The sequence below is a fragment of the Bubalus kerabau genome, chromosome 19 (assembly GCF_029407905.1).
Source record: "Bubalus kerabau isolate K-KA32 ecotype Philippines breed swamp buffalo chromosome 19, PCC_UOA_SB_1v2, whole genome shotgun sequence".
Taxonomy (NCBI): Eukaryota; Metazoa; Chordata; class Mammalia; order Artiodactyla; family Bovidae; genus Bubalus; species Bubalus kerabau.
The window spans coordinates 35,702,093-35,719,326 of NC_073642.1; the positions used below are offsets into that span (position 1 = coordinate 35,702,093).

A 17,234-nucleotide genomic window follows, 5' to 3' on the forward strand; every position below is an offset into this window, starting at 1 on the left:
GATCCCTGGCAGGGTGGGACACAGAGGGGAGGGGAAAGTGACCTTGAGAGGGAAAGGGGAAAAGTGTGGAAGGAGAGGTGGGAAAATCCCACAACAAATCTGGGTTTTCATGCGATTTGTGTCCCACATGACATGGGTCACAGAAGCCTGTCAGACATATGCTAACATGTTTTCTAAAAACTGCAGATGGATTATGCCTGTATGGCAAGAACAAGTGAATGCCCCACTGAATGACAAGGTAATAATATTCCTCATAAAACTGAGTACCTTCTAGGGATCAGGCCTTATATACACACACACACACAAAGTTCAGTTAACTGGGGATATGAATATTATTTCCATTTTACAGATGAGAAAACTGAGACTCAAAGACTTGAAAGACCTAGTAGAGCCAGTATTTTACCCTGAGTCAGTCTTGCGCCTACGCCGGTGTTCTGCACAGTTAAGCTGGGAGAAGGTAGGAAGTATGGGGAATGAGGTAGATGCAAGAGCCTCTGACTACAACTTACTGACAAATGAAACCCTGATGACCCTTAACACACAACACAACGGCAAAAAGCACTAACATCTAAAAGGGGTAAAAATCATGGCCACTGAAGAACGCACCTGCAGGAATTAAAACCCTGCCTGCTGCTCAGCTGCTGTTTAGGATGTCGGCCAGGTTCCCAGCGTCCTGCCAGCCGCGCTCCAGAAGGAGAGCTGCCTTAGTTTGCAATCGCCGGAACCACCGCTTGCTCTACCTTTGCAATTAGTCAAAACTAATCAAAACGAACACAAGTGAGTCAGCTGTGAAATCCCTGTTCTTCACCATGGGCTGTGTGGTGGGAGAGTGCACAGATGGAGTTTCCTTTTTAAAGGAAATGTTTTGGCACTGGCCTCTGTTAAACAGTTTTCCCTTGTTTCCATCTGGTTTTAGTATTGGAACACGTACATGAGAGAATGGAAAAAGAAAATTCTGTTGGCGTGCTAAACCACTAGAAAAGCTGAAGCGGTCGGCAGCACATCCTCCTAATCCTTGGAGACGAAAGCGCTTTGTGCAAGGAATGTTGCCACATTGTTATTAAGGAAAGGGAGAGTTCGGTTTCTTGGTTCCAGGCCTGTCCTAAAGTATTTATTTTTTTTTTAACGTGCACAGATGGGAGGGAAAGGGACCCAGATTTGAGTCTCAGCCTTATCACCATCTAGCTGCCAGCCCCTGGGCAGTGTCTCAACCACTCTACACCCCGGCTAGTTCCTGTAAAGTAGAAACTACAACAAAAGCCACGTCACAAGGCTATTGTGAGGATTAAGTGAGATAACACCTGTTAAGTGCTTTGTTCTCCATTTTGGACTCTCCTTATTCATAAGGTTTTAGAAAAGACAAGTGATTATTACTACTGCTTTTCACAGAAAAAGATCTAGAACCATCGGGGAAACTCTAAAAACATTTAAAGGCATCTGCTTGTTTCATTGCATAACTGAAGAAAAGTTCATACATGGTGGTGCTCTAGGAGCCTCTCAGAACTTCCCAGGGGAATCAATCTTCTCTAAGACTCAAATACATCCTCTGACACTCTCACTCTATTGCGGGGTTTCCCTAATAGCCCAGATACCAGTGTAGAGGACTGTCACCATCCAGCCAAAGCCAACCAAAGCCTAAACTGGTAGGAAAGTAGAGTAATCCCAAAACCTGATTATCTCTAGAGCCGGGTGAGGGAGGGTGAGAGAAGATGCTTGGTTTGAGAAGACCTCTCCCATACAACTCTTATGCCTAAGAGACCGACAGATAGAGGAGCACAGTGTCTAAGGGAATATAGGCCTGGAATCAAACCACCTGGGTTTAAATCTCTGATCTGTAACTCACAAACCCATGACCTTGGGCCAGCCAATTGACTTCCGGATGCTGTTTCCTCATCTACAAAATGAAGATGGTACTGTTATCTACCTCATAACATTGTTAGAAGGATTAAATAAGTTAATATATGTAAGGGGCATAGAACCATGCCCAATATATTGGTCAATTTATTGAGTTCCTACTCAATAAATACTATTACTACTATTAGTATTACTACTACTCCTAAATCAAAGAGGAGCTGGGGCTTCCCTAACAGTACTGAGCACTGAAGCATGCGATGGAGTCACGGTAGGTGCTACACTGAAGGTTATTTACAAATAACACCAGGTGGCAACATCTACTCAGCCAGAAGATGTTTCAGAAGAAAACCCTCTCTTTTAAGTTTCATGTAACCAACCAGTGGTCACATACGGTTGTGAGAGCCGGACTATAAAAAAGGCAGAATGCCCAAGAATTGATGTCTTTGAACTGTGGTGCTAGAGAAGATTCCTGAAAGTCCCTTGGACAGCAAGGAGATCAAACCAGTCAATCTTAAAGGAGATCAACCCTGAATATTCACCGGAAAGACTTATGCTGAAGCTCTAGTATTTTGGTCATCTGATGCAAACAGATGACTCATTGGGAAAGTCCCTGATGCTGGGGAAGATCAAGTGCAGAAGGAGAAGACGGCATCAGAGGATGAGACGGCTAGATAGCATTACAGATGCAATGAACATAGGCAAACTCTAGGAGATGGTGAGGGACAGGGAGTCCTGGCGTGCTGCAGTCCATGGTGTGGCAAAGAGTCAGACATGACTGGGCAACTGAATGACCACCACCACCAAGGATATTATCCTTGCAAATGTTTTAACCCAATTTGTCTCCACACATATCACAAAAGGGCCAAATTCTCAATGTGAAGTATAACAGAAGACATTATATTTTTCTAAATAAAAAAGGATGTGGAAAGATTCATATCATCAAGACACTGGAAATAACTTTGCTTTTTATTGCACTGTATTCTAGAGCTACTTACAGTTTTAGGGCTGGATTTACATGCCCAATCTCTATAATTAAGAGATAAAAGCTTCACCCTGATGTATATCCCAAATGGAGGAAAGTCCATTACTCAAAAACCTCGGAAATGAGATAGAAGACACAGTACAGGCCCAAACTGTAGATAGAGTAGAGATCAAAACGGTCCAATGTCTTTATGAATTTTGAAGAGTTGGGGAGAACTCTGCTCTTTAAAACATGGTTCACTTTACACCACACCTGCCTCTTGGGAAAAAATGGTGAAGTGCTGTGGTAGTTCAAGCACAGCCACGGGGGTGACAAGGACTGAGCGGATTTCAGTCACTTCAAAAGTGGTAACCTGGGACACTGGTGCCTTCATCTGGGAAAAGAAATATACACCAGCTAAGCAAGGTAGGGATATTGTGAGGATTAACTGCAATTAAAACAAGACAACAAAACGGAGACAGGATGATTTTTATTTTCATCTACATAATATCTGAAAGATATTTTCAATATTTACTACTTCTATAGTAAAGAATAACAAATATATTTCATTATTATAGTTGCCTTGTATTTCTTCTTTCATTGCTAATAGCTTTGTCCATCTCTGAGTTCAATGTAGATTTCTTCATTTTTCCTGGATAAAATCTCTTGGAAAGTGAGCTCACCACTCCTGAATAAATCATTTCTATCAAGGTCAAATTTCATCTGTCTTGTATTTTTCCTTTTCTCTCCTCTAATAGCTATAGATCTTGAGATGAGATCTTGTCTGAGTTTAGAAAGTAAATAAAAAGAATTTCTTTCTTATGCCAGATCTCTGACAATTACTTTTGGTTAAAGTAATTCCAATAGCAAACTATAAAGAATGTTCTCAAATGCTCATAATTGTTTTGAGTATCCATTTAGATTATTAACAACTTGAATTTATCCCTATGTGATATATATGAAACAAGAATGAAATTTGCTATTAAAATTTTCAAGAGGGTTCAGAATCCTAGACCCTCAGAGCCCAAAGGAAGCTTTGAACTTTTGAAATGAATTGAATCCTAACAAAATTCAAAACTTTGACCATGGCCAACCAAGAAGAAAGAGACCAATATGTATTCTTTAAACATCCTATTATGTCAGGTATACCAATAAGACAACCCAGAGAATTCCCCAAGACAGTGAAATTTCTCAACCTTAGCTTCAGCATCTCATGTATAACCCTTTCAAGTGAGTTTCCCCACTACCTCTCGTGCTGTATTTAGTAGGGCCTAAGTGGAATCTTAGCCTCTTGATGAAAGTGAAAAAGGAGACTGAAAAAGTTGGCTTAAAGCTCAACATTCAGAAAACTAAGATCATGGCATCTGGTCCCATCACTTCATGCCATATAGATGGGCAAACAGTGGAAACAGTGGCTGAATTTAATTTTCTGGGCTCCAAAATCACTGCAGATGGTGACTGCAGCCATGAAATTAAAAGACACTTAGTTCTTGGTAGAAAAGTGACCAACCTAGACAGCATATTAAAAAGCAGAGACATTACTTTGTTAACAAAGGTCTGTCTAGTCAAGGCTATGGTTTTTCCAGTGGTCACGTATGGATATGAGAGTTGGACTATAAAGAAAGCTGAGCACCGAAGAACTGATGCTTTTGAACTGTGGTGTTGGAGAAAAGTCTTGAGAGTCCCTTGTATTGCAAGGAGATCCAACCAGTCCATCCTAAATGAGATCAGTCCTGGGTATTCATTGAAAGGACTGATGTTGAAGCTGAAACTCCAATACTTTGGCTACCTGATGCAAAGAGCTGACTCATTGGAAAAGACCTTGATGCTGGGAAAGATTAAAGGCAGGAGGAGAAGGGGACGACAGAGGATGAGATGGTTGGATGGCATCATCGACTCAATGGACATGGGTTTGGGTGGACTCCAGGAGTTGGTGATGGACAGGGAGGCCTGGCGTGCTGTAGTTCATGGGGTCGCAAAGAGTCGGATATGACTGAGCAACTGAACTGAAGTGGAACCAGGGCATCTGTAAAGTTCTAGAGGTTACTCTAAGAAACACCTAGGACTGGTAGCCATGGAGATAAAGAATATTATTGCCAAGAATGATACTAACCCACATCATTACCTTCCATGGGATCTATTTTACATAAATGATTTCATCAAAGATCATTCAGGACTCTTTTTAATAGAGAATTTTGCTCTCTACAAATCTAAAATCATTTTGAAAAGATTAAGATTCTCAGTTTTAACACGATATGTAGCAGAATGTATTAATCACAAAATTTAAAGTTTCTTCATGCTCCTTCTATGGAGATAATGAGCAGCAGCCAAGGAAACATGTTTATCCATTTAAAGATATGAAGGATAGCATTATACATTATGCATACTGAATTAAAACAGGATCAGGAAAATCAATTTTAAATATGAAATTATGGAATGTTCAGTAGGTAACTGGCCTCTAAGAGTAAATTGATATTAACTTCTTAACAAGTTTCCAGTTTGGTCTCACAGGCCCAAATATCATGGAGGAGACAACTGACTACAGAAATAGTTGTAGGCAAAGCTTACTTCACAATTTGAATGAGCCAACAGTTCCAAGTTATAAAGTCCACATTGTCATGAGGTATTTAGTAAGCTATGCATTTAAAGTTTTGAACTTGTCAACTGAATTGAATCCCAGCAAAATTTAGAGCTTTGACCATGGCCAACCAAGAAGAAAGAGACTAAGATGTTTTCTTTAGATAGAACTGAGTACCAAAAGCATACTGTTATGTTAAGTATACCAGTAAGACAACCCAGAGAATAATTCCTCAAGACTGTGAAATAAAAATATATGTTCATATAAAGACATGTACATAGAGGTTCATAACAATTTTATTATTTATAATAACAAAATGTCAGAACTCAGATGTCCATCTATATGCAAGTGAATAAAAAATTATTTTATAACTATGCAGTAGAATACTAACCAGCAATAAAATGAACCATCAATGCTTCAGTTTAAGCATCTATTGTGTCTATACTTGGCAATGTGCCCGGTGCTACAAGGAACTGGGAACACACTGACACACGGGTCAGAAAGATGGAAGCACAGGTTTGCAGTGATACACAGCTGCTTCTGCCCGAGGGCTCAGAAGACCATCTAAGATAACCTCTCGTACCCGTAAAGGAGAGGATAGTTGCTACCCCTCTTCTGGTGCAGACTGAGATAAGACAGTTAATTAATTCTTATGATCATCCCACTAGTGACTCTGTAAGACATTTTTAAGAATCAATTTTTTTCAAGATATACTTACATATAATAAAATGTAACAATTTTAAGTACGTATTTTGATGAGTTATAAAAAATGTATGCATGCACCCAAGTAACTACCACCACAATCAGCATATAGAACACTTACAACATTGCAAGAAATTCCCTCATGTTCCTCTGCAGTCAGTCACCAGCTCCACCACCTGGCAACCACCAATGGGCCTCCTGTCACTATAGCTTCAGTTGTGTCCATTCTAGGATTTCATACAAATGGAACCATATAGCATGTGGTCTGGAGAAGGCAATGGCACCCCACTCCAGTACTCTTGCCTGGAAAATCCCATGGACTGAGGAGCCTGGTGGGCTGCAGTCTATGGGGTCGGTAAGAGTAGGACACAACTGAGTGACTTCACTTTCACTTTTCCCTTTCATGCATTGGAGAAGGAAATGGCAACCCACTCCAGTGTTCTTGCCTGGAGAATCCCAGGGATGGGGGAGCCTGGTGGGCTGCCATCTGTGGGGTTGCACAGAGTCGGACACGACTGAAGCAACTTAGCAGCAGCAGCAGCAGCATGTGGTCATTTCTGTTTTTTTTTTTCCTTCACCCAATACAAGGTTTCTGAGATTCATCTATGTTGCTACATGTATTGATGATTCATTTTATTGCCAGTTAGTATTCTACTGTATAGTTATAAAATAATTTGCTTATTCACTCACATATAGATGGACATCTGAGTTCTGATTTTTATTATAAATAATAAAACTGTTATGAACTTCTGTCTACATGTCTTTATATGGACATGTTTTTATCTCCCTTGGGTAAATGCCTAGGAGTAGACTTGTTGAATCATATGTATGCAAGTTCAACTTTATAAACAACTGTCAAATTGTTTACCAAAGCAGTTCTATCATTTTTACATTTCCACTAGCAACAATGAGAGCTCGAATTACTCTACATGTTTGCTAACACTTGGTATTGTCAGTTTTTAAAATTTCAGCCATTACTGAAAAGAAAAAGTGGAAACCAATATTTTAGAATGTTAACCATAGAGGCATCTTCAGTAGTAAGTATCTGCATACAATCCAAGAAGTCAGACAGGAAGTCCAATGAGAAACACTCAAATTCTATCCCAAAGCTCCATGAATGAACTGGAGAGGTTATTTCTCTCCTTGTGTGCATGCATGCTAAGTCGCTTCAGTCACGTCCAACTTACACAATTATAACATAACTCAAGAAAGAGTTTATTTCCCCTGATCCAGCACCATTTTGGATTCCCCTAGAGGATACAACCCACTCTGAAAAATATTAAGTCTCCTGATCACAGGCCTCTCTTGCTCAGACTGCCAAACACAGAAAAAATTCAAACAAAGAGAAGCATTAGTAAAAGACATTCAATATATAAAACACCCATGTTGACATGCGTACATTGGCAAGCTTTGAAAGCTTTGATAGTCTTCTCTTTAAAAATAGAATATAACTCTTTATGCAGTATGAAATGTGGTTAAAAATTATTTGCAGACATTGCCTTAATTTGGACAAATTTTGCCTGTTCAACATGGAGAGCTGGTTTTCATCAACCAAACCACAAGGGTTGAAGGGCTTGGACTCCCAGAAAGCATAGGGGGTTCGCTCTGATAGCAGGAAGGAACAGCTGTCATTCCAGGGCCCTGCTTCCACTGCAGAGTCTCCTAGGTAAGCTGAGATACAAAGACGAAAATACAAATAAATAAAAGTACTTGTTGAAAAAAAAAAAAAAAAGACTAAACAGGACTGAACAGGAGATAAGGAGGAACTCAGAATCCAGCTCACCTTTCAAAGAAGCCGCCCTTCCCTCTGCCTGGAATGCTCCCCACACCCACACCACCTATTTTCAGAACCAACGAGCCCTACTTTTCCTGCAGTTCTGGGTTCTGTCAAACAAACCAAATCCTCCTAACACATGCTTTCAAATCATTATATTTTTCCTCTTTAACCTTTTCACAGTTAATAATTATGCTTATTTTGGTGAGTAAAATATTAATGACTGCTGCTCCTTCCCCACTGAACAAGGTTAAGTGTCATGAGCTTTTCTCCTAATTAAACCCCCAGCACCAAGAGTGCTCAGTATATAAAAATTCCTTAATAAAATTTGCATAATTAATTACTTGTTAATTAAAACAATGCTTTATCAGAGATGTATTGATAGGCCTCTATGCTTTGCATAAGACAGAAACTAAAGGTGGCTGCTTTCTTCTCAATTATAAGAAAATTCAAACTGCAAAAAAAACGTGGTTGTCAAAGTTGCCTGGCCTTCTCCTGCCCCAGTTTCCATTAAACCCTCTGCTTCAATGTCAGATCTGCTTTGTCAACCAATCCTCTCAAAATTCAAATCCATGAAAAGGATGAAGACTTTCAGAACTCAAGACTCTCCTACATTAGAATGCCACAGAAAAGCAAGTCTCATAGTTTCAGACTTTCAACCTGAAGGTCCTGGTAATTTATAAAGGAAATGCAGTTACCCAGTAAGTCCCCAGTTACTATTCCCTATGGCAGGGGAAATGGTCACAGTCTTTCACTGAGAGGAGGCTGTTAGAGGACCCAGGTAACATTACCAACTTCATGATCAGCAATAGGCTGACAATAGCATGTGCCTTAAAGGGAAACAAAACCATCCTCTTTGGACTTTCCTCATGGTCCAGTGGTTAAGACTATATACTCCCAAAGCAGGGGGCACAGGTACAGTCTGTGGTCAGGGAACTAGGATCCCACACGCCACCTGGGTAAGGCCAAAAACAAAAATGCCCTTTTTTCATCCACCTTTTCTGCAACTACCTGTCTTCAAGAAATCTCAAGGGAACGTTGAGAGAACTGAGCTTAAGAAAATTAGAATCACTGTGTGTCCATGCTCATCCATGTTCAGCTCAGCCCAAATATAAAACAAAACATAATTTAATTTAATGCTTTCTATTCACTATCAGTACAAGCAAAAACTCCAGAACTGAAATTTAAAGATGTGAAAATATTTTTAAGACCTGAATCTCATTAACAAAATACTAGGAAGGTATTAGCAGAGGCTACTCAAGTCTTGAGTCCCTATTGCATAGCAGGCACTGCCCTGCACACTAAAGGAATGCAAATGTCTTCCAACCCATCACCAATTTTATTAACTTAATCACTACTGGGGTTAAAGAAAGACCAATATTTCAGGGTCAATCCTCATTCTAACCACTGAGAAGGCATTCTTACCAAACAGCTCTCTGTTTCCATTTCATTTTAAACTAAGGCACAGTCCTACTGTTATCTTTACATTTTCTTTCTGGAAAACAGCTATCGCTACCCTGAAATAAGTTCAGATAAAGAAATGAGCAAAGGCTTAATTCTTAAAAAAAAAAAAAAAAAAAAAAAAGGCTAAAAATGGGTCCAAAAATAAAGTTTTATTCCCAAGCCACAACTGGAGAAACTTAAGGGAAAAAAAAAAAAAAAAGATGAATAAAGGCAAGCCTAATTTTTCCACTGCCCAGTTACAAGAAATATCAGAAACATTACAAATGCTCTAGGTCCTCAGATTAGCATCACCCACAGCTCCATAGTAAACTTATCCAAATTTTATCTCAAAAAACTTGGGATGAATCCACAGTAAGTTCCACAGATCTCCTACAACCACAAACAGAAAGAGGAAAAAGTAAAATAAAAAATCACACAAAATTCTAAGTTTAATGGAACAGATGCCTCTTCCTGACAAGGAACAGCTGTCAGGCAAAGCCATGATTTATGAACTGAGTCTACTTTCTCACATTCCATACGGTGTCGATGTTTATCTTGAGACCAACTATTACTGATTATTGGCAACTGTTGAGAAAAAAAAAAAAAAAAGTCCATGAAACTCAGGCTGCTGGTAGTCATAATTATCCAAATACAAGAAGGCGTTCTAAAACAAAAATCTCAAGAGGACAGCCCACTTTATGTCAAGGCCCTGGTGAAGGAAAAGTATGGACAAACAGATGCTCTTAATGAAATGGAAAACACATTAAAACTGCACTTCATTACCTCTCCATATAAGGCAACCTCAAGAGTCAAGATGCCAGGAGTCTCCAAGGATCAAAGAAGACAACAAACAGGAAAGAAGTGGAAGGGCAGCCACGCTCAAGCCTTGAACTGTAACCCTCCTGGATACTAGAACTAACTGCTTTAAAACAGAAGTCGTTTTTAATAATATTCATATCCAGCTTTTATTACCTGACAGGCAGATGTAAGTTAAATATTCGCCTTGACCTCCAGTTGCCAAGAAAGGAATCTTTTTCTTTGTCCTCCTCTTGACCTGGACAGCTCCCAACATCCTTTCATCAAGAGGTGCAAAAATTTCCTTGCTGATCGCAGATTTGGCACTCATTGTCAACCACGTAACCAGGGCACGCAGTGAGTTTTCTAGAGAAGAAAAAGAAAAGGCAGGTTGGAATTGGCAATATTGTAAAGAGACATACAAGAATGAGCAGTAGATTATGATCCAACAACCCCACTCCCAGGCAAATATCCAGAAAAGAAAAAAACTCTATTAGCAATATAAATGGCTATCAACAGATGAATGGATAAAGATGATGTGGTATGGAAACACAGTGGGATACTACTTAGCTATAAAAAATTAAATAATGCCATTTGCAGCAACATAGATGGAGCTAGAGATTATCATACTCTGTGAAGTAAGTCAGAATGAGAAAGACAAGTAGCATATGATATCCCTTAAATGTGGGATCCAAATAAAAAATGGCACAAGTGAACTTATTTATAAAACATATAGACTCACGGACATGGAAAACAAACATATGGTTACCAAAGGGGAAGGGGTAGTGAGGCATAAATCGAAAATTTGGGATTTACAGAAACACACTACTATATATAAAATAGATTAACAACCAGGACCTACTATATAGCACTGAGAACTATATTCAATATATTATAATAACCTATAATGGAAAAGAATCTGAAAAAGAATATATATATATATATGTGTGTGTGTGTGTGTGTAACTAGGTCATTTCATTGTATACCTAAAACACTGTAAATCAACTGCAATGAAAAAAAATGAGCAGCAAGTTTATTTGCAGTTGAGGTAATTTTCAATTTGTGGCTCAACCTCTCACTTGCTTGAAATGCATTATATTTCAATCATTAAAAGCAAGGCCTTCACATTTATAATAACTGAACAAAAATTCAAACAAAAAAGGAATACAGATTTACTTGCTGAAAATGACAAATTCAACACAAAGAGATGAACAGCACAAAACGGGATCTAGAAAGTGTGCCAGTCTCCACCCCAACTGCACCTGACTCTAACTAGCAGGTGGCACCCACCCCATTCCCAGTCTACAAGGACCATGATTTCACCATTTTCAGCTGAGAAATCTTTCCACTGTCAAGAAATCTTTAAAGTCAAGAGGTTCACTTTGAAATCTCCTTGAACTCTAACATAAATCTATTTCCCTAATTCTATTCGTAGAGGAAATAATTATATCATCTTCCCCATAATAACTATATATGCAACAGAAGACCATTAATTTAATCACCCTTCAGCTGCTTTGGATCAAGCTAAGTAATTAATCCTTATTTATTAGCCTCTTTCAATGGGTCCTATTTTCCAGGACTCCTCTGCCTCTCACTGCCATGCTCTGGATCCTCGACAAATTCTCCAGTTTCCTTAAGTCAAAGCAGACACAGAATTCGAAAAAAATATCTGACCAATGCCAAGTATTTTGAAAATGTTACCCAGCAGTTCCCACATGCTATGCTCCTGTGGTTAACTGGCACTGTGTGCCCAATAATTAAGAAAATAAAGCAGCATGTTGCTGACTCACAATGGGTCCCCTCTCTCCCCAATCCCTCAAAGTTACACATATACACAGTCCCCGTGCTATATTTAGTTTCCCAAAGCTGTATTCCCTAAAGGTCTTAATTATGCTTATTTGTGTCTATTACATTCAAGGTCAATCTAAATTTTAACTGTATATCATCCAAAAACTCAACTGTAACTTGAATAAACACGTCAATGTTTTCTACGCCATCATCCCAGTCATTCTAGACATTGTCAATATCTTAATCAGTAATCAACATTTGATTATCAAATGACAAATCAGAACTAAAGGTGCAGAGAAGGCCGATGGGTTGTACCGAGTGTACATGCAGAGGTCATGCAGGCTGTACAGAGTGTTCAGAGATCCTGCAGAGGGATCAATAATACAGCTATATATGGCAACAGCAGCTCAAAAGAGCTGCTCAGTGGGTTGTCATTTGCTTCTCCATTCCCAACCCAGGGATGAAACCTGTATCTCCTGCACTGCAGGAGGATTCTTTACTGCTGAGCCACTGGGGAACAGCTGAATGTGCTAAGCAGTATTACTGTATCAATGCTAAATTTTGTGAATGAAATGATAGCATTTGGTTATGTTGGCGATGTCCTTGTTCTTAGGAGATATGTTATAAAGTATTTAGGGGTGAAGTGTCATGATGTCTTTGACTTAATATCAAGTGATTCAGCAAAATATGCATGTTATAAAACTGTATCTATTGATGCACACACACAAATATGGAGTAAGAGAGAGGAAGAAGAATAATATGTGGCAAGATGTTGAAAACAGAAGACTAGATGAATTTCCCAAATGAGGCAATCGGTAAATAAACACCTATCACATGCCACCCCAGTGCTCAGGATTAGAGATATAAGAAGTAATTAAGATAGGCTCCTGGTTCTCCAGGAGTTGACTACTGATTTTATTAAAGATTTCCCTTAAATCCAGACAATTTATGACAGAAGACATGGAACATCCCTCTCAATGCAAGATTCACAAATGTTACCAACACAGTTGTCCATCTGTAACTGGTCCACACCGGTAACTTCGTAGAAGGAAAGAGATATATTAAAAACAAAACAAAACAAAAAAGAAGAAGAACATTCCCCTGGTTAAAGAAATTTCTCCTGCTTTCATTCTGTAAGTAGGTTTTCTCAGTGGCACCAAGAATAAAGAATAAGAAGTGTTGGTGTTTATTACTAAATAACAACAAAAAATCCTTCTATCCTTCAATACAGATCTGTGGCCAGGTCGATGTGCTCAGATCATGATATCTTATCATTGCCAGCGGGTTCTTCATCCTAGCTGAGTACAAAATGATGACAGAATTTCTTGATATGCTGACCTCTAACTGATATCCCGTGATTTCCAAGAAGTCAGCAAGCAGAATTTCTCCCACTGTGATTTACCCTATGACTTTGCTAGGCAGGATATTACAATTTACAGGGACTTTTTTTTTAAAAAAGGAGAGAAACGAGCTTTTTTTCTAGCTCCAAGGTCTCTCACCTCCCAGCACTTGGGGATGCAGGAATAAGAAAACCAATGGTAGCACAGTGGCTTCAAACTTCTAGGAAGTTTGAAGAAAGTCATCTTTCCAAACTCATCAGGCATTCTCTGACCAGCGCCTTCCCAGCAATGGCAAGGCTTCTGCTTTTCCAACTCAAATTCATACTTTTCTAAAATTGTGGTTAAAAGAAATAGAAGGCTATCATTTTATTATGCAAAATCTGTCAAGAGAAAAAAGAAAAGAAAGAAAAGCAATATGCACATGTTAACAAACTCATAGGAAATTCTGCTCATCTTTTGAAAAACTGGTAAGAACTGGAAATGACCTTGTGTTGCTTTTTCATATGGATATTCAGTGGCCAAGAACAAAAGGGAGAAAAAAAAGAGGAAAAATAGAACCAGTAACTTCAATGAGTACAAGTTTTGGAATCAAACAAACTTGGGTTCAAATTTTATTTTCAAAACTGAAGGCCTATATGTGGGTAAACCTCTTAAAATTCCAGATTCTCAGTTCACTCATGTGGGAAGATCTTCACCTAATTCATGGAAGGGCTGAAAGAATTAGATGAAACAATGCATGCAAATCACTTATTCTGGTGCCTGAATTGCAATGAATACTTAAAATGGAATTTTTAAATTAACTCTCTAAGATAAGAAAAACAGAAGACACTCTTGCAGAATCTGAGTAGATGTAGCCCTCCATTTAGAAACTGTTTAAAATTTTTGTTCAGGACAAGGACATGAACACGCCTGTGAGCACATGTGTATGTTTTTGATGCTCCTCTGGAAAGGGAAATTGATAGCGGATTAGAAGAGAATGAATCAGAAAGTAAAAAGGACACTAATGTAGCTGCATAAAAATAATCTATGAGTGTCTCCCAAACCTGACTGCACATCTGAACTTGGCAAGGAGAGCTTTTCAAAAACGCAGACCCTTGGGCCCCTCCTTTACCCCCACCAAATCACAATCTTGGGAGCTGTAGTTTTAATCAACTCTCTAACTGGTTCTCTGGCAGCCATCCTGACACCTAATTAGGTGAAAAACTGAGAGTCAAAGGAGGAACTGTGGGGATGGAAGAGTGTATTCTCATGAGGACAGGAAGAGGATGCAGAGGACTTCTTTTCTCCATTCAGCCAAGCAGATTTCTCAGGTCTTAGAACTTCCTGCTGGTAAATCAATGCCCTGCCCACGGCTGGACCCCTTTGTAAGAAAATCAAGATGAATACACAGGAGTGGTACACCTCTGACCAGTGTCACTTCAATCTACATGACCCTGAAGGGGGATAGAAATATGCTGCTTTAGTATATTGACTGTTTTGAGTCAAAAGCATCAGAATAAACAGCAAATGTGGGGAGAGGCTTCCTCTGAATTTCCTTTATTTGTCTAAAGACAAATCCTCCAAAGGAACTCAGTTGTCATGAATTCCCTCTCCAGGAGTTTCATCCATGAGGAAAGACTGACTCTTGTCACAGGAAAGGCAACTAGAAGTCCACACACACTTAGACATACTTTATCACCAACTGTCATACCTCCCGTCGAGTCCTGTAAGGGCCTTTCACTTTTTATAAAAATCATTTTCGTGTTGGAGAAGACTCTTGAGAGTTCCTTGGACTGCAAAGAGATCCAACCAGTCCATTCTAAAGGAGATCAGTCCTGGGTGTTCTTTGGAAGGAATGATGCTAAAGCTGAAACTCCAGTACTTTGGCCACCTCATGCGAAGAGTTGACTCATTGGAAAAGACTCTGATGCTGGGAGGGATTGGGAGCAGGAGGAGAAGGGGCGACAGAGGATGAGATGGCTGGATGGATGTGAGTCTGAGTGAACTCCGGGAGTTGGTGATGGACAGGGAGGCCTGGCGTGCTGCAATTCATGGGGTCGCAAAGAGTCGGACACAACTGAGCAACTGAACTGAACTGAACTGAAGAGGTCTACACCCCCTCCCTCTTCCCTACCAAGATGGTATGTAATCCTACATTCTAAGCTGTCTCAGGAATTACTCATTTCTCCAGGGTATCTCCCAGGTACATACCAGGTGTACATGTTCATAAACTTCTGATGGGTTTTGTCTTGTTAATCTTTTATTACAGGGGTCTCAGCTAAGAATAAAAAATCTGCCTGCCATGTGAGAGACCTAGGTTTGATCCCTGGGTTGGGAAGTTCCCCTGGAGAAGGGAATGGTTACCTACTCCACTATTCTGGCCTGGAGAATTCCAGACAGAAGAGCCCATGGGTTCTTCAGGCTACAGTCCATGGGTTGCAAAGAGTTGGACACGACTGAACAACTTTTGCTTAGCTAGCAGCTAAGAATGCAGAAGAGTAAAATTATTTTTCCTCCCCTACAACCCATGAAAGTTCTCTCTCTCTTCCTGGTCCACAGCTTCTATAGGCTATAATTACAAAGCTTTCCCATCCAAGAAACCAGCCTACAATATGATTTGCAAGTCAAAGTGGCTGGCTGCCTTAAGTGGTAGTTGTAGAAACTAATCACAGTTGGCTTTCTTCTCCCTCAAGCCTTTTCATGTATCTTCTTCTCTCTTTAAGCCATCTAACCCATAACCACTTTGTCAGTACACGATTACTGTACTGAAATGATCCTCCACCACTTCCAAGAGCCAGGAAATCCTCCTTTCCAGAGGAGTCGTAAACTCCAAGGACCTCACAGAGGAGGCAGACGATAAGTTAAAGGGTAGCGAGGTAAGACGTTTTTGTTCTCCAACATGAACATTTTCGGTTTCCGGTACTTGAACTGCACTTGCCTTGTGTGTTCAGGGGACCAGGACGGGTGGTAGGGACTCATTAAAACTGCAGATGCCCTGTGGCAGTGCCTTCATTATCCTGCAGGTGGATCCAAGGTGGTACAGCCGATGGGGCTTAAATATTTCTCACATGAGAGGTAAAGGCCACCTCTGGTCAAACAGAGATACCTCCTATTTAGCTTAAGATTATTAGATAACTGATTCATCTAAACTTCATTCACTCGCCACACTTCACACGCAATCTTCTGATCATCTCTGGCACTGGCTATGACAACACAAGTAATCTGGTCTATGTGACAATCATATGCCCATTGCCAACAAGTAACCAGAATGCCTGGTTTTAGACTTCACCCTCTCAAACTAGTTACTGTGACTTAACCCTGAGGTAGATATACTCAAAACCAGCTGATACTAAGTTTTAAGAAGTCTCCAAGTTAACAGCAAACAGGACACATCCAGGAAAACTTTGCGGGGGGGAATGGGGGGGTGGCAGTGGAATTAGCTGGTCTCCCCTAGTGCATGGGAAATCTAATGAGGTGACCTCAAATAATCGATAAATAAGAGAAATAAGGTTATTCTCTAAGATAGGACTTCTGTACGCTGGCACTTTGTTTTTGAAATTCCGCAAATGCACCTTGACTTTCACCTTTAACTAGATGTCACTGATCACTCAGCTCCCACTGCCTTTCTGGTTTTAAATCCACGTGTCTAGCTGGCAACTGAGCATTTCCTCTAAGAGTTAATTTAGATTCCGCCTTGTCTCTCAAAACCTCCAAGTCTCCATAACAACTAACCAATCACCAAGGTCTGTAGATCCAGTTCAGTATTTCTGGGCTCCACCAGACCTTCTCCATCCTTGCAACCTCTACCTTGGTCTGCATCTCCATCATCCCTGGTTTGAATGACTTGGATGCCCCCTAAAAGAGCATCTATGGCACTGGTTATGACAACGCAAGTAATCTGGTGTTGTGATAGAACACCAGATAGAACCACTTCCATCTTGCTTCCACTGTCCCTCTACACTGTCCAGTGTAATATTCTAAAGGATAAATATGATTCAAGTTTCACTCTATTCAACTTTT

At 39.9% G+C, this 17,234-nt stretch overlaps 1 protein-coding gene across 36 annotated transcripts in view; it reads right to left on the reverse strand.

Moving 5' to 3' along the window:
* STXBP6 (syntaxin binding protein 6) overlaps positions 1-17,234 on the reverse strand; it is a 266,713-nt gene that overhangs the window by 178,301 nt on the left and 71,178 nt on the right. For 33 of the 36 annotated variants that reach the window (XR_008705487.1, XM_055556314.1, XM_055556304.1 and 30 more), the window contains one exon: positions 10,285-10,473. Coding sequence is in view for 35 of the 36 variants with exons in the window: in XM_055556291.1 (XP_055412266.1) it covers positions 10,285-10,473 (189 nt within the window). In the remaining variant the exon portion in view is untranslated. Of the gene's footprint in view, positions 1-7,286; positions 7,767-10,284; positions 10,474-13,394; positions 13,616-17,234 lie in introns of those variants that run through there. The other 3 variants (XM_055556312.1, XM_055556319.1, XM_055556323.1) reach the window with 2 other exon arrangements.